Genomic DNA, 23,508 nt, shown 5'->3' on the forward strand with positions numbered 1-23,508 from the left:
GTTTAGGCCCAATCTTGATCCTTCCCAGACTAGCTGAGAGTATTTACAGTTCAAGAATACGTGGGTCAAGTCTTCAGCAAAGGATAAGCATCTAGGGCAAGTTGATAGAAATGGATATTCATAGAAAATAAGTGTTCCATAAAAATATCTTATTTCCCCTGGAACTGACAATTCTTTCAACCTCTCAATACACAACTCGACATCCTCTTCACGCAAATGCTTAAATCTGTTAGACTGCCAAGCCCATTCCAACCTCATATACGAGATTTCCACTATCCATGTCATTCTAGTCCATTCCTGTCCCTCTTTCCAAGCTCTCTTAACCGGTGGCGGATCTAGAATTTTCATCAAGGTGTGTTAAAATATAAATAATTACATATATCGAAAAGTAAAAGGGGAGTTAACCTATAGTAAATATACATAAAATAAAATTAAATTATCTAGCAAAATAGTATAATTTTCCGGCGAAGGGGTGTCGCCTTGCTTCAATGTGGTTCCGCCACTGCCCTTAACCTCCATTACTAGTACGTCGCCGTCCAGTTGTACATCAGAATCAACGTTGAAAGCATTGAGATCAACGATTGTTCCTCTATGCACCTCATAGAGCTCTCTTATTGCTATGCCTACAGAATACGGAAACCTTGAGTGCTCTTTAATAGCAGTGGAAATGACTTCTGAGGGAACAAAAACAGCTCTTTCTTGTATTAACTTGTTTCTGTGCTTCCATATCACCCATATGACAGCTAACGAAAAACTGAAATATTCATTTTTAGGAGCTGACAAAGTCCAGGTAACTAACTACTCTTGAAATTTAACTGGGGTTTAGGCCCAATCTTGATCCTTCCCAGACTAGCTGATAGTATTTACAGTTCAAGAATACGTGGGTCAAGTCTTCAGCAAAGGATAAGCATCTAGGGCAAGTTAATAGAAATGGCAATTCATAGAAAATAAGTGTTCCATAAAAATATCTTATTTCCCCTGGAACTGACAATTCTTTCAACCTCTCAATACACAACTCTACATCCTCTTCACGCAAATGCTTAAATCTTATAGACTGCCAAGCCCATTCCAACCTCATATACCAGATTTCCACTATCCATGTCATTCCAGTCCATTCCTGTCCCTCTTGCCAAGCTCTCTTAACCGGTGGCAGATCTAGAATTTTCATCAAGGAGTGTTAAAATATAAATAATTACATATATCGAAAAGTAAAAGGGGAGTCAACTTATAGTAAATATACATATAATAAAATAAAATTATCTAGAAAAATAGTATAATTTTTCGGCGAAGGGGTGTCGCCTTGCTTCAATGTGGCTCCGCCACTACCCTTAACCTCCATTACTAGTACGTCGCCGTCCAGCTGTACATCAGAATCAACGTTGAAAGCATTGAGATCAACGATTGTTCCTCTATGCACCTCATAGAGCTCTCTTATTGCTATGCCTACAGAATACGGAAACCTTGAGTGCTCTTTAATGGCAGTGAAAATGACTTCTGAGGTAACAAAAACAGCTCTTTCTTGCACTAACTTATTTCTGTGCTTCCAGATCACCCATATGACAGCTAACGAAAAATTGAAATCTTCATTTTTAGGAGCTGACAAAGTCCAGGTAACTAACTACTCTTGAAATTTAACTGGGGTTTAGGCCCAATCTTGATCCTTCCCAGACTAGCTGAGAGTATTTACAGTTCAAGAATACGTGGGTCAAGTCTTCAGCAAAGGATAAGCATCTAGGGCAAGTTGATAGAAATGGCAATTCATAAAAAATAAGTGTTCCATAAAAATTTCTTATTTCCCCTGGAATTGACAATTCTTTCAACCTCTCAATACACAACTCGACATTCTCTTCGCGCAAATGCTTAAATCTGATAGACTGCCAAGCCTCCTGTCCCTCTTTCCAAGCTCCCTTAACCGGTGGCGGATCTAAAATTTTCATCAAGAAGTATTAAAATATAAATAATTACATATATCGAAAAGTAAAAGGGAAGTCAACCTATAGTAAATATACATAAAATAAAATAAAATTATCTAGCAAAATAGTGTAATTTTCCGGCGAAGGGGTGTCGCCTTGCTTCAATGTGGCTCCGCCACTGCCCTTAACCTCCATTACTAGTACGTCGCCGTCCAACTGTACATAAGAATCAACGTTGAAAGTATTGAGATCAACGATTGTTCCTCTATGCACCTCATAGAGCTCTCTTATTGCTATGCCTACAGAATACAGAAACCTTGAGTGCTCTTTAATGGCTGTGAAAATGACTTCTGAGGTAACAAAAACAACTCTTTCTTGCACTAACTTGTTTCTTTGCTTCCAGATCACCCATATGACAAGTAACGAAACACTGAAATCTTCATTTTTAGGAGCTGACAAAGTCCAGGTAACTAACTACTCTTGAAATTTAACTGGGGTTTAGGCCCAATCTTGATCCTTCCCAGATTAGGTGAGATTATTTACAATTCAAGAATACGTGGGTCAAGTCTTCACCAAAGGATAAGCATCTAGGTCAAGTTGATATAATTGGCAATTCATAGAAAATAAGTGTTCCATAAAAATATCTTATTTCTCTTGGAAGTGACAATTCTTTCAACCTCTCAATACACAACTCGACATCCTCTTCACGCAAATGCTTAAATCTGATAGACTGCCAAGCCCATTCCAACCTCATCGCCTCAATATCATCAGCATATACCAGACGAACTCCCCAATTTGATGACACAGGGCAATCTAGAGATGCCTCAAATCTACAATAGTCATTTGGATTATCTATCAACATTGTCCCCTTACCTTTACCATTAAAATGTACCTTTTTCAGGTCCAATTGTAAGAAAATAAAGCAGTCATGACTGCCATATGCTACTACATTTGACACTTGCAAATGAACTATTTTTCTAGGAGTTCGTTGATCCATAGCAGCACGTTCTGGCACCAATTTTGTAGTGATTGTTGTACCCCGGAACAAACCGAATGCAAAATCCCTTTTACGGTTTTTCGGTGATTCATCATTTAAGAAAGGAAGCTGACAATAGATAGCAAATCCCATAAACTTATTATTATACCAGTGTTTCTTCAGGTTGAAGGAAATCCCCGTTGAACATGTCTTACGATACTCGAACCACCTAGGAACCTTAGCACTTGGATCACTTCTAGGGAAGACAATACCAAATCTTCCCCCTCTGCGCTGGTCGTCAAAAACCAACTACAACAATATTAATGTTACACGATTAGTTCATTTTTTAAACATCTACAGATACAAGATTACATCCTTTTATAACTATGGTGTCCGGGCAAGCTTGCATCCACAGCCTCGCCTCGACTAATTCCACAAGGTACCTGCTATCTCCAACCAGTACAGGTACCCGGTAACTCTGTCCACCAAGGATTGGACAGATGGGAAGAAATCACCTAGTATTTTTGCCTCCACTGAGATTTAAATCTGAGATCTCATGGTTCTCAAACCACTTAATTGACCACAGGCCACACCCTACAACGAACAAAATCGCATCCTTGCATGCTTAGAATCTCAGAAAGTTTATAGGGAAAGACAGAAGGAGAAGCATACCTTACGCTGCACTGTTGACAAAAATTGAAGGAGAATCTCTTCTAGCATGTCTGCCATGTTCTTCCTTAAGACAGTTTCTCATATGCGCAGCAGAACTTTCCCTGCGTGAAGCACACCACATCTCTTGCAACTTCTGATTAGCGAATGAGACCAAGTACAACTCTTTGTACATGGTTGGTAGTGTTGGAATGCTTTCCAAAGCAAAGCGATCATCTAGAAACAGTTTCATTATACCTGGAGGAAGCTCTGGCAGCTCTGTAAGCTTTTCACAATAGGTTATGTCAAGGTGTTGAAGACGGTTAAGTAGCACAATGCTTTTAGGTAAAAAGGTGAAGTTATTTCTGCTCAGATTCAACTCTAGTAGTGAGGCCAAGCATCCAAGATCCTCAGGAATACTCCCATCAAATAAATTGCAAGCACTAAGATCCAGTCTTGTAAGTATGCAAAAGACTGATAAAATACTGGGCAGCTGAAATTTCAAATCAAGTTGGGCAAAACATCCCCAACTGCATAAATCGCTCACATGAAAAACCTTGGGTACTTTTCGAAAAGATAGAAACTTCAGTTTCCTCAAACATGTGATGGAATTTGGGGTGCACTAAATTGATGTTTCACTTGCATCAAGCCTCTCCAAGTTCACTAGTTCACAAATATCTTCTGGCAAGTTCTTTAGTTTGGTACAGCGATTGAGGTACAGAAACTTCAAACTTTTCAACCTGCACATGCTGCTAGGAAGCGCTTCAATGTTACTGCAGCCACTCAAATCTAGATAGCTCAGGAATGAATACGTTAATTCAAGTACCCCAAAGTTTGGCTGCTTGAATTCTGTTAAACGATTCACATTTTGCTGAATTTCTGGAACTTTTCTCAAACTCTGACAACCAGCAAAATTTAGAACTTCAAGAGACCCGGATTGAAACTTAGAGGGAAGCCTTTCAAGTTTTTCACAACCTTCCACATCTAAAATGGTAAGCTTTTTGAGGGCTCCAACAGATGGGTGGACCTCTACCAGCCGAACACAGCGACATAGGATTAGCCTTTCCAAATCTGGAGAACCAGAAAGGTCTGAAATTTGGATTAATTTTCGAGAATCACTCAAATCAAGAATGCTCAACCTGTTTAAACGCTGTTTTGAACAATTAAGCAAATACAAGTATACATTAAATTCATGTCTTTTGTATGCGCAATTACAGTTTTTGTAACTTAGATCATAGAAGAAAAGAAGTCTTAACTATATATTCGCAGAGGACTCAAAGACTTAAAATCATACCTTTGACCCCTTCCGAGGTTAACCAAGTAACTGCATTGCATAATAAGCCCCACCAACTTTGGTGGTTCGAAATTTTCTGGCAATGATGGTGAAGGATAATATGACCAATTAAACCAGCATAAGCTGTTTGGAAGAAACTTAATGGGGTCATGAGAGCAAAAATACATGACGTTCTTGTGAGACGATGATATAAATATTCTTAGTCTCTTCATATGTCTGAAGACTTCATTGCTCAGGTGAATGGTATTCTCCTCTGAGTTGGACATCAACGGAATTAGTATGACTTCTATTGCTTCTCCGCCCCGGGAGGATTCAAATATTGCATTAACACAGCGCAAAGGACAAGTCATGCTTTTATACTTGCACATGATAATTGAGTTTAATGCTTTCAAAAATGAATCTGATCAAACAATGATTTCTATTTTCTAACAAAATGTGGGAACTAATTTTATCCATCCTTTGAAATAGACATTTGTATCACTTTCATAAAAAAGACCAGACGTGGGACTATCCTGACCCGACCGATCGTTTTGAGTATTACAACCCTGTTTCCCCATTTACTGCTCAATTTATGCTTCATAATTGTTTTATGACTTACCGGATTAATTGGTTCGGGTCCGGTAAGGTTTTAGAATGAATTGGAATACTTAGTTCCAAGGTTTAAAGCTTAAGTTGAAATAGTGATCGGATATCGACTTATGTGTAAACGACCCCGGAATGGAGTTTTGATGGTTCCAATAGCTCCTTATGGTGATTTTGGACTTAGTAGCGTGTCCGAAAAATTATTTGGAAGTCCGTAGTGGAATTTGGCTTGAAATGGCAAAAATTGAATTTTCGGGAAGTTTGACCGGGGAGTTGACTTTTTGATATCGGGGTCGGAATCAAGTTCTGAAAATTTTTATAGCTCCGTTATGTCATTTATGACTTGTGTGCAAAATTTGAAGTCATTCCGGATTGATTTGATGTGTTTCGGCACAAGAAATAGAATTTGAAAGTTCAAAGTTCATAGATTTTGATTTGAGGTGCGATTCGTCATTTTGATGTGATTTGAGGCCTCAAGTAGGTCCGTGTTATGTGATGAAACTTGTTCGTATATTTGAACAGGATCCCGAGTGGCTCGGTGAGTTTTGAGCGATGTCCGGGCATTTCAACACTCTAATATTCTTCTGCAACTTTCGAAAAAGTGCGGACCGCACAATTTTGTGTGCGGCCGCACTCCAGAGGAAAAGTGCGGACCGCACAATTTTGTGTGCGGCCGCACTTCAGGGGTTTTGCAGGTTCGATGGCTCGATTTCGGAAGATTATATCTTTTGATCCACAAGGAATTTGGAGATGATTCAAAAACGAATGTTGTAGCCCTTCGTGTCTAATAGAGAAAGTTATGGCCAATTTACTGAAGCCTGGTAGTGGAGAGTTTGTAAAGTGTGGCCGCACAATTTTTGTGCGACCGCAGAACTTGAAAATGTGCAGACCGCACATTGGGAGGTCAGAGGGTGTACTATATAACTGAGGCCTAGGGTATTATTTCATTTTTGGACCTAGAGAGCTCGGTGTGTGACGATTTTTCGTGGGTTTTTCAAGAAATTCATCGGGGTAAGTGATTCTAACTCAGATTTGGTTAATATACATGAATATATCATTGTTTTCATCATTTAATCAGTATTTTGAGATGGAAATTTGGGAGAAATTGTAGAAATTTCATAAAATGAATTTTTGAGATTTGAATACCGATTCGGAGTCAGATTTGAGTGAAATTAGTATGGTTGAACTCGTAATTGAATGGGTTATCGGATTTTATGAGTTTCGTCGGATTCCGAGACATGGGCCCCATGGGCGATTTTTGAGTTAAATTTCGAACTTTTTTGGAAAATTAGGATTTTTATATGGAATAAATTCCTATGATTTTTATTGACTGAATTAAATTAATTGTGACTAGATACGAGGCTTTCGGAGGCAAATTTGCGAGGCAAAGGCATAGCGGAGTAAAGAATTACACGGTTTGAGATAAGTAACACTTCTAAACTTGGTTCTAAGGGTATGAATCCCCGAATTGGTGTTATATAAGTTGTTTGGAAATGACGCACACGATAGTTGACGAGCGTGTGGACGTGTACCGTTGAAATTGTGACTTGAATAAATTCTGTGGGGTTGAAAAATTAAAGAATCACGGTAATATGTGAACATTTCCCCACGTGTTAGAGAAATTGAGATGAGGCTCTTATTAAAAATCATGTTTAGGCTACGTGCCGATATTTTGGAACTCATGGGGTCGTGTTGCCGTTGAATTAATTGTTTAAAAATTGTACATTTCACACTCAGTCATATTCATCCATTGTGAGGATATTTATGGGATCAAACTGCGCGCCGCAGCAGGCCATGTGGCTTTATATATATTATTATTATTATGGGATCGAGCTGCATGCCGCAGTAGGCCTTATAGGCTTATTTGTTCTGGATCGGGGTTGCCCGCCTGCAGCAAGCCTTATTGGCTTTATTATTATATGGATCGGGGTTGCTCGCCTGCATCAGGCCTTATAGGCTTATTTATTATACGGATCGGGACTGCCCGCCTGCAGTAGGCCATATTGGCTTTATATTACGCTTGGGCTGAAGGAGCCCTTCCGGAGTCTGTACACACCCCCAGTGAGCGTAGATGGTTATATATATATTCGGGATGGACTTCCCAAGGCATGAACTTGCCTTATTTATTTATACTGTGATGAATTTTCCCTAGACATGGATCTTGTCTGTATCATGTACATGTGGGGGTAAATTACCCAAGGGCTGGATTGGCCTTATACGGTACTGAGGGACTGACTGTCAGTCAATGTGAATGTATATACGGGATGGAATATTCCTGGGCTGGATTGGCCATAGACAGTACCGAGTGACCGAATGATTTGTGACCAGTAGTACAGGAAGTCTTTCCACTAAGTTGTCACATTCCTCATATCATGCAATATTGATCTATTTTGATTGTACTGAGTTTAAGTGTTGAACTTGAAATCATGTCTATATTTTTGTACAATTATTTATGTATTGGATTGTACATGCATAGCTCGTCACTACTTTCAGCCCAGAGGTTAGTCTTGTTACTTATTGAGTTGGTTGTACTCATACTACACTCTGCACCTCGTGTGCAGATCCAGGTGCCTCCGAATACGACGGCTGCTAGATTTCGGAGTTATTTCTGTTGAAAACTATCAAGATAACTGCTTGACGTCCGCAGACTTGATTCCCCTCCTATTTAGTTATTGTACTGTTCTATACTTCAGACAGTGATTTTTATCAGTCAGACTTTGTATTCATTTAGATGCTCATGTACTCAGTGACACCGGGTTTTTGGAGTGTTTATATTTGTATTTGTGAGATTTCTTCCGTTGAATTTAATTATTATGTTTTCAAATTTAAAAGATATGGTGGTTCATTGGGATTGTCAGCTTGTCTAGTATTGAGTTAGGCGTCATCACGACATGTGAGATTTTGGGTCGTGACACCTGTTATGAGCAGGCAAGAGCAACAACAACAACAAAAATAAAGTAAAATCCCACAAGTGAAGTCTGGGAAGGGTAGAGTGTACGGAGACCTTACCTCTACCCCGGAGAATAGAGAGGCTATTTATGAAAGACCCTCGGCTCAAGAAGACGAAAATAGACAATAGATCCGTAACAGCACCAAAGCCTGAGCAGGCAAGAGCATAATATTGTACAATTGTGATGGCTTAAATTTATTAAATTTATCAGGATAAATTGCTACCGTATTTTCACTTAAAATGTCAGCAATATCCTCATGAAGCCATATCCGGCGCCTTGGGTATTCTTGCACTGCAATACGTCGGCCCATTTCTCGAATCAAATCATGTATCTCAATCCTACCAAATGATGATACAAAAAGGAGGGACTTCTCAACCAGGACATCAATAATTATTTCAGTGAACAGTTCTTTCAGAGTAGCAGCATCTGATGTTACAAATGAACATGCTAAGTCTAGGAAAACTTGCTTCACTTTATCCCCTAGCCCATCATAACTTATCTTAAGCTTTGAAATGATTTCATCATTTGGAATATTTTGCAGTGTATCCAGTGCACTCCTCCACTGCTTTATGTTCCGTCCACGAAGGAAGGAACCCAAGACTTTAAGCGCCAGGGGAAGGCCACCAGCGTACTGTACAACTCGGTGAGAAAACAGCTCAAAACCATTGACTGGAGATGTCTTTCTAAAAGCATGCCAACTAAATAGTCGAGTAGCTTCAGCTATAGCAAGTAAACTAACTCTATAGTGAAAAATCTTTCACTTCACCAGGAACCTCGCTAACCTTCTCGGCCATTTAGTCTAACCATAAGGATCCCCTCCTGCTTACTCACCCACCGTGAGGCAAAAAGGATTGTAATTACCATAGTTGTTAGAACGAGATAACTTTAGCTAACATGTGTATTAACGAGTAGACTAGACAGTGGCGTACGCAGGATTTTACATAAGCGGTGTCATAATTTGAAGAAATGGACAAATGAATAAATGACTATAATGACAAGTAGTGTCATTTTCTATACGTATCCCTAATATTTTCATTTTTCTTATAAATATCTAGTGAAAAATTTCGACCAAGCGGTGTCCCGGTGACACTCCATGGTATAAGGTGCATACGCCCCTACGAATAGATGGCTAGGTTTTTGCGGTTAAATAAATTCATGAGATACACAAAGTAATTGGTACATTAATATTTTTGCTTCCTAGACCAAGATTAGAGAAGTCTACGAATGAAAGTTGTCTGTGAAATCGATGCACCTCGTTCTAGTGTTTCATCATCTTTGAAAGTATTGATTCCAGCCCGACATAATTCTCTGTGAAGGTGGGCTATAAAGGTCTTACGCGTGTCTTCTCCTCTAAAACTCAAGAACACATCATAATCCCACTGTTCAGAAGGTGGTAATGAAGTATAAGAGGTAGATGGCATCTTTAACCAAGTGAAGTGGAAATAGGATAACTTTTCTATCCTCTATAACCTGCTGTTGCACTTCCTCAACAATTTACTGAAAGCTGCCTTCTGAAGAGTTGAATGACTCCAGGAATCACTAAACAAAACAATAAACAGATTATTCCAAAAACTATTTCTATTGGTCAAGTGGTGAAACAGAATATTAAGACAACTCAATCAGATTTAATGACATTCCAAGTTACTTCATTATCCTTTATCTGTTTTGTGATAACCAAGACATCTCTGAGGGCCAATGGCACACTGTTTGAAACTCTGGTGGATGATGAACCGCCCCTCTATGCATTTATCTGCGACACGGTTCGAAATCGTGACATGCGCCTAACCCTCACATAACAAGTCGCGCTCTTACCGCTAGATTAAAGCCCTAGGGGCCCAAGTTGCTTCATTATCTTCGAATAGAACACGTCAACAATGTTCACTCTGGTTAGTCATATTCTATTCAATGCACTGACAAATGATAACAAATCTGAAGCCTACTACTAGCCAACGAAAGATCAATGAAAGCTGCACTATTCATGGGGGCGGATCTAGTAAAGGAGTTATGGGTTCACTCAAACCCAGTAGCTTTGAATTTAGACAAGCTACTTAGACCTTGTTTGTGTTAAAAGACCCAGTTAAGTACAAATAACATATTTCGAACCAGATAAATTAGACGGGATGTGGTGGAATTCCAAATCCGAATTCATAAAATTCAAATAGTGGATCCACATATGATTATTCCTCTCCCCGCCTTATACCTAACAAAACTCCTCACAACATGTGGCAGAGCCACACGCAAAGTTATACTACGTCAATAGGGTAAAAACACTTGTAAATATTTAATATTGCGAATAATTGAATCCCCTTGACATGAGAGAAATACAGGTTAAAATAATAGGTGTGACATTTTGTTTTTTCTTTAGTCCCTTGTAACAATTCCTGGCTCCGCCACTGCTCACAACAGTCCACCATCCAACTAAACAATAATTCATACAACATTTCACCCAATCCTACTGGGGGAAAGCCCACTGAGAAGTTGTAACTACTCGACCGGTCGTTTTGAGTATTACAATTCCGTTCCCCCATTTACTGCTCAATTTATGCTTTACAGTCATTTTAAGACTTACCGGATTAGTTGGTTTGGGTCCGGAGAGAATTCGGAGTGAAATGAGACTCTTAGTCTCATAATTAAAAATTTTAAGTTAGAAAAGTTGAACGGATGTAGACTTATATGTAAACGACCTCGGAATAGAGTTTTAATGATTCCAATAGTTTCGTATGGTGATTTTGGATTTAGGAGTGTGTTCGAAAATCTTTTTGGAAGCCCGTAGCTAAATTAGGCTTGAAATGACTAAAATAGAAATTTAAGTTTAGAAGTTTGACCGGGGAGTTGACTTTTTGATATCAGGGTCGGAATCCGATTCTGGAAATTGGAATAGATTCGTTATGTCAATTATGACTTGTGTGCAAAATTTGAGGTCAATCGGACGTGATTAGGTTCCTGTGTCGTTTATAGAAATTGAAAGTTTCAAAATTCATTAGGCTTGAATCTATGTGTGATTCATATTTTTAGTATTGTTTGATGTGATTTGAGGCCTCGAGCAGGTTCGTGTTATGTATTGGGACTGGTTGGTACGATTGGACGGGGTCCCGGGGGCCTCGGGTTTGATTCGGGGTAGTTTCGGACCAAGTTTGGGTGTTTTGATGCTGCTGGTTGCTGGTTCTGGTATTGTTCTTCGCGTTCGCAAGGAGCCTCTCGCGTTCGCGCAGAAGGATTTTACTGTTGGGACTTTGTTCTTCGCGTTCGCGAAGAGGTTCTCGCGTTCGCGAAGAAGGAATTTTTGTTGTCCGTTATCTGACTTTGAAGGCTCGTATCTCGCAATCTATAAAAAATTTAGAGATGATCTAAAAATTAAAGTTGTAGATCTTTGTGTCTAGTTTTCAGAAAGTTAAACCATTTATCATTTAGAGTTGTGTACAAAAAGTTATGGTAGATATACTACAGGCTATCTGGGAAGAGTTTAAAAATCTCTGTTGCACAGGGCTGATTTTTTGGAAGCATATATCTCGTAATCTGTAAGGAATTGGGAGATGATTAACAAATAAAAATTATAGGCCTTGGTGTCTAGTTTTCAGAAAGTTAAACAATTCATCATTTGGAGTTTTGTACAAAGAGATATGACCATTATACTAGAGGCTGTCTGAGAAGGGTTTGAAAATGGTTGTTGGAGAATTTGTTCATCGCGAACGCGAGGGGAGGGTCGCGAACGCGAAGAACAAACCCCTGGGCAGCAGAATAAAGTCCAAATTCATCTCATTCTTCCATTTTGGACCAAGGAAGCTCGGGTGAGGCGATTTTTCAAGAGTGTTTCAAGGAAAACATTGGGGTAAGAATTCCTAACTTGATTTTGGTTAAATTACATGAATCTATTGTTGTTTTTATCATTAAATTAGTGAATTGAGTTAAAAAATTTAGAAAAACCTCTTGGTTTAATTTGAAGATTTGGAGGTCGAGTTGATGTCGGATTTTGGTAAAATTAGTATGGTTAGACTCGTGGTTGAATGGGCTTACGGATTTTGTAACTTTTGTCGGGTTCCGAGATGTGGGGCCCACGGGCGATTTTTGAGCTAAATTTTGGATTTCGATGGAAAATTAATATTTTTTATGAAATTAATTCCAATAAATTTTATTGACTAATCGAATTATTTGTGGCTAGATTCGAGGCGTTTGGAGGCCAATTCACGAGGAAAAGACATTGCAGAATAAAGAATTACACGGCTTGAGGTAAGTAATAGTTATAAATCTGGTCTTGTGGGTATGAAACCCCGGACTTTATATCATGTGATTATTTTGGAGGTGACACACATGCTTAGTGACAGGCATGTGGGCGTGTACCGAGGGGATTGTGACTTGGTCCGTCCCGTGGAAACTGTAAAGTTGAATAACTTGTTGTTAGCTATGTGCTCTCAATGTGTTGTGGAAATTTGACTGTAAGTCATGTTAGAAACCATGTTTAGGCTATATGTTGGTACTGTTGGGACCCATAGAGGTCGTGTACATGTTGAACTATCTGCTTAATTGCTGTTTTGTACTCAGTCACAGTTTACTTGATTATTTTATTCCAGTCTCTATTGTTCATTATTGATGCAACATATCATTATTGTTTGGGCTGATTTTATGATTGTTGAGAGCCCGAGAGACTGGAGAGATTTATGACTGAGCGAGGCCGAGGGCCTGATTGTGAGATATTATACTATAGCACTTGAGTTGTCCGTGCGGATCTAGATATTATACTATAGCACGTGAGTTGTCCGTGCAGCACGTGTGTTGTCCGTGCAGCACGTGAGTTATCTGTGCGGATCCCGATATTATACTATAGCACGTGAGTTATCCGTGCAGATCCAGATATTGATACTATAGCACGTGAGTTATCCGTATGGATTATAGTGTTTGGACTGTAGGAGCCCCTTCGGAGTCTGTACACCCCTAGTGAGTGCGGGTACCCATTGGGTGTGAGTGCTGAGGGATGAGAGCCGAGTAGTTGAGCTGTAGTGACGAGTTGACTGTTGCCCTGAGAGGCTGTACTTGCTTTTCATTTGTTGTTGCACTTAGTTGCTATCTGTCATTGTTGTGAAATACTCTGAAAGGTTTTATATTCGGATTACATGAACTTGAATTGTATAAAACTGATTTGACTTAAACTGTTGGATTTGAAAGCATGTCTATTCTTTGCTGGAAGTACTGAAAGTGAACTATAACTGTGTAGCTTGTCACTATCTTCAGTTCCTTATTTATTATTGTTACTTGCTGAGTTGGTTGTACTCATACTACACCCTCTACTTTGTGTGCAGATCCAAGTATTTCCGGACATAGCGAGTGTTGATTCTTTCGCACAGTTTATTTTCCGGAGATTCAGAGGTAGCTGTCGTGTTTCGCAGACCTTGCCTCTCTTTCCCTATCTCCTTATTTATAGTATTTGGTCTCAGACTGTTATGGACCATATTTTTCAGACTTGTATTCATATTAGATGATCATGTACTTAGTGACACCAGGTTTTGGGAGTGCTTGTATTGGTATTTGCGAGATTTGTGAGTTGTGTTTAGATATCATATTTTCAAACTTAAAAGAAATTGTGGGTTATTGAGATTGTCGGCTTGCCTAGTATCGAGATAGGTGCTATCACGACATGTTAGAATTTTGGATCGTGACAGAAGTAGACCCCTAAGTCCAATTTTCAATATTCAGAAAATAAACATGATTAATATAGCTGAAAAGAAAAATTAAGAACTTGAGCTTGAAAAGTGCAAAAAATTGCAAAAGGGCCTTTTTTTTCTTTCTCTTTATGGTATTTGCTATAAAACTGAAGGCAGGTTCAAGGAATCTTGAACACATTTTAGCATCATTTGAACCATTCTCATGGTAGGAAATGAAACTGAAAGTAAACCCAACTCCCATTTCACCGGAGAAAATACAACAACAACATACTCAGTATATTTTCACTGTGTAGGGTATGGAGAGGGTAATGTGTACGCATACTTTATCCCTACCGGGGGTGAATGTGGCATTTTGGCTAAGGGTTCAACTAAACCCAAAACTTTCGATATGAAGTATGAATTCATATGTACAAAAATTATTAAAATTTTAACAAATATTAGATTTGAACCCATAATTTTAACAATACAATAAGCGCAATCCTAAAAATCTTAAAGTTGAACCCATTAAATTTAAATCTTGGATCCGCTCTGATCCCTACTTTCTGTAGGTAGAGATGTTGTTTTCGATAGAATCTTGGTTCAAGAAAAAATATAATGAAGAAGCCATATTTAAAATAATGAAGACAAAAACAATAACAACACGCAATAAAAAAATCGAAACAAGGGAAAACTGCAGGGAAAAACAACAGGTAACAGGAAAAGATACTAATAATTAGAAAATTAAAACACAACTGATTCACCTTAAAAAGAAGAGAGAGGGGGAGGTTGACTAATTTATTTTTCCCGAATTGCTTCCCTACTCCACGGAGTTTCATCCACATATATGGGTAGAATTAGATTATCTATATCTATCGATGTATCTACATCTATCTATCTATATTATTATCGGTTTACAAAAATAACTTTATAATATTAAACATAATAACTCATAATAAAAGGATATAACTAAAATTTATAGATATTAGCCTTATAATCCTATTAGTTTTAGGACATAATACTACACGTTAGGAATCCTATTAGTATAATTACTTTCCGTCTAATTCATATAAAATTGAACAAGTATATCTTTAGTCATGTAATCTTTTTAGCATATACTTCTTAATAATTCCTATTACTAATTTAATTTGAAAACATATAATAATATCCTATTACTAGTTTAATTTGAGAATGTATTATATTGTCCAAATCCATTTAGAAAAAAGGAGAGCTTATATTATTATATAAGCATAAATACAATATTAATATACCAAAATAACCCTAAAATATTAAACGGAAGAACTCATAGGGAAAGGACATAATTGCAATAACTTATTTTTTGAATTACAATACCTTCTATGCTAATTTTTAATATTTAAGATTTTAAAATTAATAAAATTTTGTTTATTAAATTCTTATTAAAAATATGTAGGAAGATTTAATAAAATTAATTTCATAAGAATCCTCCGTATTGGCAATACATTGTCACTCCATAATGTCCAATACCAAAAAAAAAGTAATATTAAATGGACTGCATAAAGAGTTGAAATTGAGAAAAACAAATATCCCAACAATAATATATTTTTATATTATATTTAAACTATTTTTCTGCGCAAATAATATGGGTAATATTAAAAAATACCCAATTATTAACAACAACTAAGAAAATATTTAAGAGTATAAATGTGTGAGAAAAAAAAAATTGGTTGATAAGAGTCAATACCACTAATGATTCTACAGACGTAAAGATCTAAAAATAAAATGTCATATCAATCTTTTACTCTTTGAAAATAAAATTTATGATGGATAAAATTATAATTAAGATTAAATATTCGAAACAAGAGATGAACTAATATTAAGATCTGAATCAACATAGAATAAATTATTTTTATGTTAAAATCAAATAATTAAATTATTTTAGCAAGAGAAACCAATTTAATTATTTTTTAAATTCATCATATGAGTAAAATTCTTATTCAAGTTCTTTAAAAAAGTCTTAGAGTACATAAATTTATTCCATAAAAAGATCGTTAAAACACAAAGTAAAAATGCTAGTATATTATTAAGAATCAAAATGCTATACAAATGTTTGAGGAAGCACAATCAAAGCTAAATCCTAAACAAGAACAAGCTTTCAAGACTATATTATAAAGAGTCGATTCTGTTATAACAGAATTATTCTTTGTAGATGCCTCTGGCGGAATCGAAATAATATTTCTATGTCATGCATTACTTGCAAATATCATATCAAAAAGCATGACACTGTTAGCAATAATAGCAAGCGGTGTACTAGCAACGATTCTATTGTGAGGCCACCCACTTCAGATTTGATATACTTCTTCGAACAATTTAAATAACCATCACAAATATAACAAAGCAGAGCAGTTGTGCTAAATTTATAAGGAAAGCAAAATTGATAATATGGGATAAAGCACTTATGGCTAAGTATCAAACGATCGAAATAATTGCATGGAGTTTTAGAGATATAATGGATATTAATGAATCATTTGGTGAAAAATTAATGGTTTGGGAGGTAATTTATGTCAAGTACCAGCAATTCCAAAATTGACAAAAGCAGAGCCTGTAAAAGCTAGCTTGCCAAAATTATACATCTCGTCTCAAATGAAAAAGATTCAACTGACAAGAAATATAAAGTAAGAACAGATCCAGTATTCAGTGTCTTGCTTCGTGTCGGAAACAAAGACGAGCATCCAATAAAAGATAATTTGGTTCTTCATGAACCCTTGGTTATCAATCTCAATGGTAATAGTAGTGCATTTAATAAGAGACATATTTTTATCATTAGATTAAAATACAATTTATGCAATTCATATGATACAATTAAAAAGATATCTTAGCTGACAGAAATAAATATGCTGATTAATTAAATAAAAGGTTGATTGCAAAATTTTATAGTAAAAATAAAATATTTTTCTGTTTTTGACTCAACAGAAAATGATACCAATAACTACTACCAAGAAGAATACTTAAATACTTTAATACCAAATGACCTTCTACCACACATGTTTGTTATCAAGTTTATTATTTCTTATGTATGTTACTGTCAACGCATATATAATAGACTAAGTTAAAATTGATCTTCCATTGTATATAAGTTGATTTTGAAGAAAAATATGCTTGTCATGCTACTGAAAAACTTAGATACGTCGAATAGCTTATGTAATTGCACCCATATGGTATATAGAAGTTTTGACAATAACATCATACATGCAAAAATTATGATACTGGTCAATGTGCTTCTAGGTATATTCTTATCCCTGAATTCAACTTTCGTCTTCCGAAACTAAGGAATATCCTTTTAAATTTGTGTGAAAATAATTTTTAGTATGTTTATGTTTTGCAAATATAATAAATAAAGCACAAGGACAAACATCCTAAAAATTAGGCTATATTTGCCGCAATATGTTTCTTACACGAACAACTGGATGTTGCACTTTCAAGAAGGGATATCAAGATCGACAATAAGAGTTCTGGTTATGACATAGCAACCAAATCATTAGGAGGAGACATACACAAAAAAATATTATCCACAAAGAAGTATTCGTTAAGATACTGTATTACGCTTTAAGTTGTAATGTCGGAAGTGGGATTTGAACCCACGCCCTTTCGGACCAGAACCTTAATCTGGCGCCTTAGACCAACTCGGCCATCTCGACAGCTTAGGTACTAGTTTTTAATAAAAATAGTAATAGAATGCGACTTATAAAATGTATTGTTTAATGCGACTTACAAAGCGCATTTATCAACTGCGACTTCACTAATAGTTTTTCAAATCAAGTGCTCTTCATTTCCGCTATCAGAAATTGCAACTACTGAGCAACTGACACGTCTCTCCTCTTTTTCTTCCCATCTCTTTTCTGTGAATTTATTTGCCGTACAACTCATCTACGTCTCAGATTTTTACTTATAATTGTAATGAACATGTGTGTGTGTTGTAAACTTGTAATGAACATGTGGGGAGGAGAGAAAATAGCTGATCTCAATAAGTCTCGTCTCCACTTAAATATCACGATTTTTAAGCATTGGTCCTTGAAGATTTTTTGTTTATTTAAAAAAAATTGTAAAGAGAAGAAGAACAATAACATACAACATACCCAGTATATTCCTACTACAACGAGAAGCGTGGGAAAGATAGTGTGTATGTAGACCTTACCCCTACCTAGTAATGGCAATGGGGCGAGGCGGGTCGGGTTGGAGCTTAACTCGCAAAAAATTCAGCCTGTTCCGTCCCGCAAAGACCCGCTCCGCCCCGCATTTATTTTTATTAGTTTTATTTTTGCCAAAAAAAATAAGTTTAATATTTCACTTTTTAAGTTTCTTAAATCCCTCGTATGGATCCAAATATTATATTTCTATTTTCAGAGATTATAATATAAAATAAATAGATTGAAACGCATAAAAACTAAAAACTAAAATGAATTGAAAAGCATAAAAACTAGAAAATAAATGAATTGAAAAGCATAACATCGGTGTATCGTGTACCTAAATTTACGTATTAACTTGATAAATTTCCATATAACAAATATGCATCATAATTTTTTTATAACTAGTTTATAACTATAATATATAAGCTCATATTTTTTTATAACTAGTTTACTATAACAGTAGTGGACGAAGTCCTTGGAACAAACAGGTGGACGAAGTGGATGAAGTCCTTGGAACGAACAGGTAAATGTTTTGTATGTTAAACGCATAGTCATATTTTCCAGCCACACTATATTTTTTGCTTGCCTTATTTTGTACGATCTATAGTGTTTTCATGGAATAAAACCGCAACCGCCCCGCCTCGCCCCGCATTAGTCTTTGAAAAAACAATTTCAACCCATCCTGCTCCCGCCCCGCCCCGTCCCATTGCCATCCCTACCCCTACCTCAAGGAGGTGGAGATATCATTCAACCTTCAAAATATTGAGCTTGCAATGTGTTCAAGGTATCCCCGTCACTATTATGAGCACCACTATTCTCGCAGAGGTCGAATGTTGGCCCAAGTGAAGTTTGTTTTGATGATTGACAAAGGAACTCAAGTATGAACCAGGTCCATACACAGCGTACACAGACACATGCAGATTCGAGCACAAGGCATGCACGTGAAACATATAAGTTTAAGTGGTTATATCTGATATCTCCTGAACGAAAATATTGCATAAGTGATAAGGAGAAAGATTCTTTACTCGAATAGAACTGTATCCTAGATAAAGGAAGAGTTAGAAGTTGAAAATAACTAGAACTCTTCCACCAAGGAAGAGTAAAGCATTAGACTTCTAGTTATTTCCTATTCTACTAACTCTATATATTGCAGGATATTCTCATTTTACAGGTACGCACAAACGCTGAAGTTAAACGAGAGTTGAGAGCAAAATAGCAAGGCATTTTGTAAGCAATTCCTGTGTGATTCAAGTGTGCAAACATGAAGTTATATGAACCAGATAGAAGAACCAGTTCCAAGTGTTTGTCTTTTATTCTAGTTCAATTGTAGTAGGACTTTTGAGTTGTACCTTTCAGCTTCCTTTAGAAGCATTTGTACTAGGTACTCTAAGTGTAGTGTTCAAATTAGAGTTAACTTGAAATTGTCGCAACAGTCTGAGACTTGTTGCCACAAAGGGTTAGAGGTAATCCTTAAGTTTACAAAGCGTTTTGTAAATACTATTTTTGGCTCAGTGATTTAGTGAAGTGTTGGGAAAAATCCTACTGGGTAGTAAGTCGTGATTTTTTCACCTTTTGAGTCAGGTATTTTCCAACGTAAAAATACTTGTGTTCTTTACTTTATGCATTTATTATTTGGGCAACAGTAGGATAAAGAACACATAGAAGAACCAGATCCTTCTATAATCTGTGCACGCAAAAAATTAGACACCACACAAATTACCCCCATTTTGTGTGGTATTGAAGTATAAAATATTAATTAGTATCAGAGCAAGTTATCCTTGAAGAGGCTAACACCTTAGGATAAGATCAAGATAAGTGCACCACCTGAAAATTGAGAAGGGCAATCCACTGCTAGGCCACCACTCTTTAATGGGCAGTACTACTCTTAGTGGAAGAACAGAATGAGAGATCACATTCAAGGAGAAAACTATGAGCTATGAAAGATTGTCACTGATGGTCCACTGGCAACCTTGAAGAAAAATGCTGAAGGAGTAGATGTGCCAAAAACAAGAGCGAATTGCAATGCTGAGGACTTGAAGAAGTGGGAGAATAATGCTAAAGCCAAGAAATGGCTTGTTTGTGGGCTTGGTCCAAATGAGTACAACAAAATTCAAGGTTGTTCCACTGCTAAAAAAATTTGGGACACACTGCAAGTGGCCCATGAAGGAACGACTCAGGTAAAGAGACCCAGAGGAACTCTACTGTATTCTCAGTATGAGAACTTCGTTATGAAGGATGGGGAAACCATTCTGGAGATGTACACAAGGTTCACTACAGTGACAAATGAACTAAAATATCTTGGAAGGATTATCCCTGAAGAAGAGAGGGTTGAGAAGATACTTACTAGAGTCTTGCCAATCACTTGGGAAAGCAAGATCACTACCATCCAGGAGTCAAAGAATATTGCCACTCTCCCACTAGATGAATTGATTGGGAATCTCACTGTCTATGAACTTAGGAGACAAACCATGAAAATGGATGTACCTAAAAAGGAAAGGAGCTTGGCACTCAGAATCACTGAAGGTTCTGATCTGGAAGATAATGAAATGACTATGATCACCAAAGACTTCAAGAAGTACCTGAGGAGAATAAAGGGTTCTTCAAGAAGTAGAAGTTACATCAACGCAAAAGCTCCTGAGAAACAAACTAATGATGGCTGCTACAAGTATGGAAATATGGATCACCATATCAAAAACTATCCTTTGTGGGAAATTGAATGGAAGAAGGAAAGAGTTGAACGAAAGAACAGGAAGAAGGAATAGGTTCAACCCAATAAAAGCAACAACAAAGGATCAACCAAGTCTATGATCGTTGCTTGGGGAGAAAGCTCAAATGAAAGCTCAGATGATAATGATGATGATGATGAATGAGCACTTATGGCCATTGGAGAATATGATGAAGAAACTAATACAAAGACAAGATTAAATTTTTGTCTAAACAAACGTTATCTGAGTTACTACTAGAGCTAGTTGATGAATCTGAGGATGTGAATAATGAAAAGGAACAACTGCTAAAAGAATGTGTAATTTTGAAAGCTAAGTGCAAAAACCTGAAACTTAGGGCTTGTGAAATTGAAATTGAAAATATTGTGTTGAAGAACCGGGTTCATGCACTTGACACAACTGTCCTAGAAATTAGATATGAAAATCTAAAATTGAAATTAGGAGCAGGTAAAAAGACAGTTGATCGCACACAACTCACTTTAGAAGAAACTATAGGAAAAATGAAAGATGAGTTGTATAAGAGGGATGGACAGGTAAGAGTCCTAAAGGAGGATCTGAACAAGGTCAAGCATGAGCTAGACAGAACTTGTAAATGGAACAGGTCCTTCGATGCACTTTCATTGCTACAGGAACATCATAGTAGCAATAGAAGAGGACTTGGCTTTGGGAACTCTACACCTAAGTGGGATCTCAAAAGTAAGTACCTCACACTCCCTGAGAACAAGATTTGCACACACTATGGTAACGCTGGTTACTATAAGAGTGAATGCACTGCAAAATAGAAGGCATATCAAAAGAACAAAAAGTTTGTTCTAGGGAAAAATAGGCTGTCAAGTTGGGCTAAAAAGAATATCCTTTTACTTATAGCAAGACTAACCCCTGATTTTGGATTCCTAAGACTAACCTGATTTTCTTTTATAGGTCCAAGTGAAGGGGAGTAGCCAAATATGGTACATGGATAGTGGATGTTCAAAGCACATGACATGAAGCAAGAACAAGTTCCTTTCACTTGAGGATCTTAAGGGAGGTAATGTCTCTTTTTGAAAATGGAAAGAAAGGTGAGATCACTGGGGTTGGAAAGGTAGGTAAGTCTGATTCTCACTCTATTGAGAATGTATACTTGATAGATGGACTGAAGTACAATCTAATAAGTGCATCGCAATTGTGTGATAGAGGTAATATGGTAGCCTTCACCTTTACAAAATGCTTTGTGATTAATCTTATCACTGACAAGATAGTTTTGTAGGAACAAAGAGTGAAAAACATATATGTTGTGGATCTGTCGACACTTTCAGATAATAAACCCACTTGTTTAAATGTGTTGGATAATGATACCCTTATTTGGCACAAGAGACTTAGACATGCCAGTCTAAGCCAACTCAACAAACTAGTCTCCAAGGACTTGGTGATAGGGCTGCCTAATATTAAGTTCAAAGGAGATAAAGTTTGTGAGTCTAGTGCAAGGGGCAAGCAGGTAAGATCCTCTTTCAGGTATCAAAGTTCTTATCTCATTGAGAAAATAATCACTGATCCAACCTCTGGAATAAAAACCAGATCTTCTTTGAAGAATCTTTGTACTTTTGATATTTTTTATCTCTTATTGAACCTAAAAATATTGTTGAGGCTTTGTAGCATGAAGACTGGGTGAATGAAATACAAGATGAACTCAACCAATTTGAGAGAAGTCAAGTTTGGCATCTAGTACCAAGACCCAAGGACATATCAGTAATTGGCACAAAATGGATCTTCATAAACAAACTTGACGAAGATGGAACAGTTACAAGGAACAAGACAAGATTGGTGGTTCAAGGATATAGTCAAAAGGAGAGCATAGACTATGATGAGACTTTTGCTCCAATTGCAAGATTGGAAGCAATTCGACTCCTTATAGACTTTGCTGCTTACATGGAATTCACTCTCTATCAGATGAATGCCAAAAGTGCCTTCCTCAATGGCTATCTAAAGGAAGAAGTGTTTGTCAAGCAACTTCCGGGCTTTGAAAGCAAGGAATGTCCTGATCATGTGTACAAGCTTGACAAGGAACTTTATGCGCTCAAGTAGGCTCCAAGAGCATGTTATGAAAGATTGTCAAAATTATTGCTTGAGCATGGCTACAAGAGAGGTATAATTGACAATACTTTATTCTTGAAAGAAAAAGGTAAAGATCTCTTGGTAGTTCAGATATATGTTGATGATATAATTATTGAAGCAACTACTAATAAGTTAAGTAAAGAATTTGCTAAACTAATGGGGAGTGAATTTGAAATGAGTATGATGGGTGAGATTAATTTCTTTTTAGGCTTATAAATTAAACAAAATTCAAATGGAACTATGATCCATCAACAAAAGTATGTGAAAGAGTTGCTTAAAAGGTTTAAAATGGAAGACTCCAAATAAATTGGCACTCTTATAGAAACAACCACAAAATTGGATATAGATGAACCCGGATCATCTATTGATCAAAAGTTGTATAGGGAATGATAGGCTCTTTGTTATATCTCATTGCTAGTAGACCTGGTATTGTTTTCAGTATAGGTCTTTATGCTAGATTTTAGGCAAATCCAAAGGAGTCTCACTTGACTGCCATCAAGAGGATCTTGAGATACCTAAAAGGCACCACTG

The 23,508-nt window shown here is 36.9% G+C and overlaps 2 protein-coding genes and 1 non-coding gene across 3 annotated transcripts; 1 reads left to right on the forward strand and 2 right to left on the reverse strand.

Moving 5' to 3' along the window:
* Window positions 1–298: 298 nt before the first annotated feature.
* Window positions 299–5,340, reverse strand: LOC108944315 (disease resistance protein Roq1-like). The gene is made up of 5 exons (XM_070177048.1): window positions 4,832–5,340; window positions 3,562–4,687; window positions 2,591–3,198; window positions 504–1,001; window positions 299–314 (listed from the first exon to the last, which is right to left on the reverse strand). Exons 2-4 carry the CDS (start codon window positions 3,616–3,618, stop codon window positions 812–814), a joined length of 855 nt encoding a protein of 284 aa, XP_070033149.1. The 5' UTR covers window positions 3,619–4,687; window positions 4,832–5,340; the 3' UTR covers window positions 299–314; window positions 504–811.
* Window positions 5,341–16,485: 11,145 nt separating this feature from the next.
* Window positions 16,486–20,925, forward strand: LOC138893486 (uncharacterized). Its single transcript, XM_070178101.1, has 2 exons — window positions 16,486–16,530; window positions 20,140–20,925. The coding sequence occupies exons 1-2, from the start codon at window positions 16,486–16,488 to the stop codon at window positions 20,923–20,925; spliced, it is 831 nt and encodes a 276-aa protein (XP_070034202.1).
* On the reverse strand, window positions 17,594–17,674 carry TRNAL-AAG (transfer RNA leucine (anticodon AAG)). The gene has a single exon. It is a non-coding gene; the product is annotated as a tRNA-Leu (tRNA).
* Window positions 20,926–23,508: the final 2,583 nt, after the last annotated feature.

Source organism: Nicotiana tomentosiformis, chromosome 6 (assembly GCF_000390325.3).
Source record: "Nicotiana tomentosiformis chromosome 6, ASM39032v3, whole genome shotgun sequence".
Taxonomy (NCBI): domain Eukaryota; kingdom Viridiplantae; phylum Streptophyta; class Magnoliopsida; order Solanales; family Solanaceae; genus Nicotiana; species Nicotiana tomentosiformis.

Bases quoted from the DNA above. Each gene is read 5' to 3' on its own strand.
- LOC108944315 (XM_070177048.1), bottom strand. From the start codon at position 3,618: ATGGCAGACATGCTAGAAGAGATTCTCCTTCAATTTTTGTCAACAGTG. The intron at 3,199-3,561 runs GTATGCTTCTCC...ATATTGTTGTAG, and splicing joins TGTCAACAGTGCAGCGTAAG to TTGGTTTTTGACGACCAGCG. The intron at 1,002-2,590 runs GTTGAAAGAATT...GTGTATTGAGAG, and splicing joins GTCGAGTTGTGTATTGAGAG to GTTGAAAGAATTGTCAGTTC.
- LOC138893486 (XM_070178101.1), top strand. From the start codon at position 16,486: ATGGATATTAATGAATCATTTGGTGAAAAATTAATGGTTTGGGAG. The intron at 16,531-20,139 runs GTAATTTATGTC...GCAACCTTGAAG, and splicing joins AAAAATTAATGGTTTGGGAG to AAAAATGCTGAAGGAGTAGA.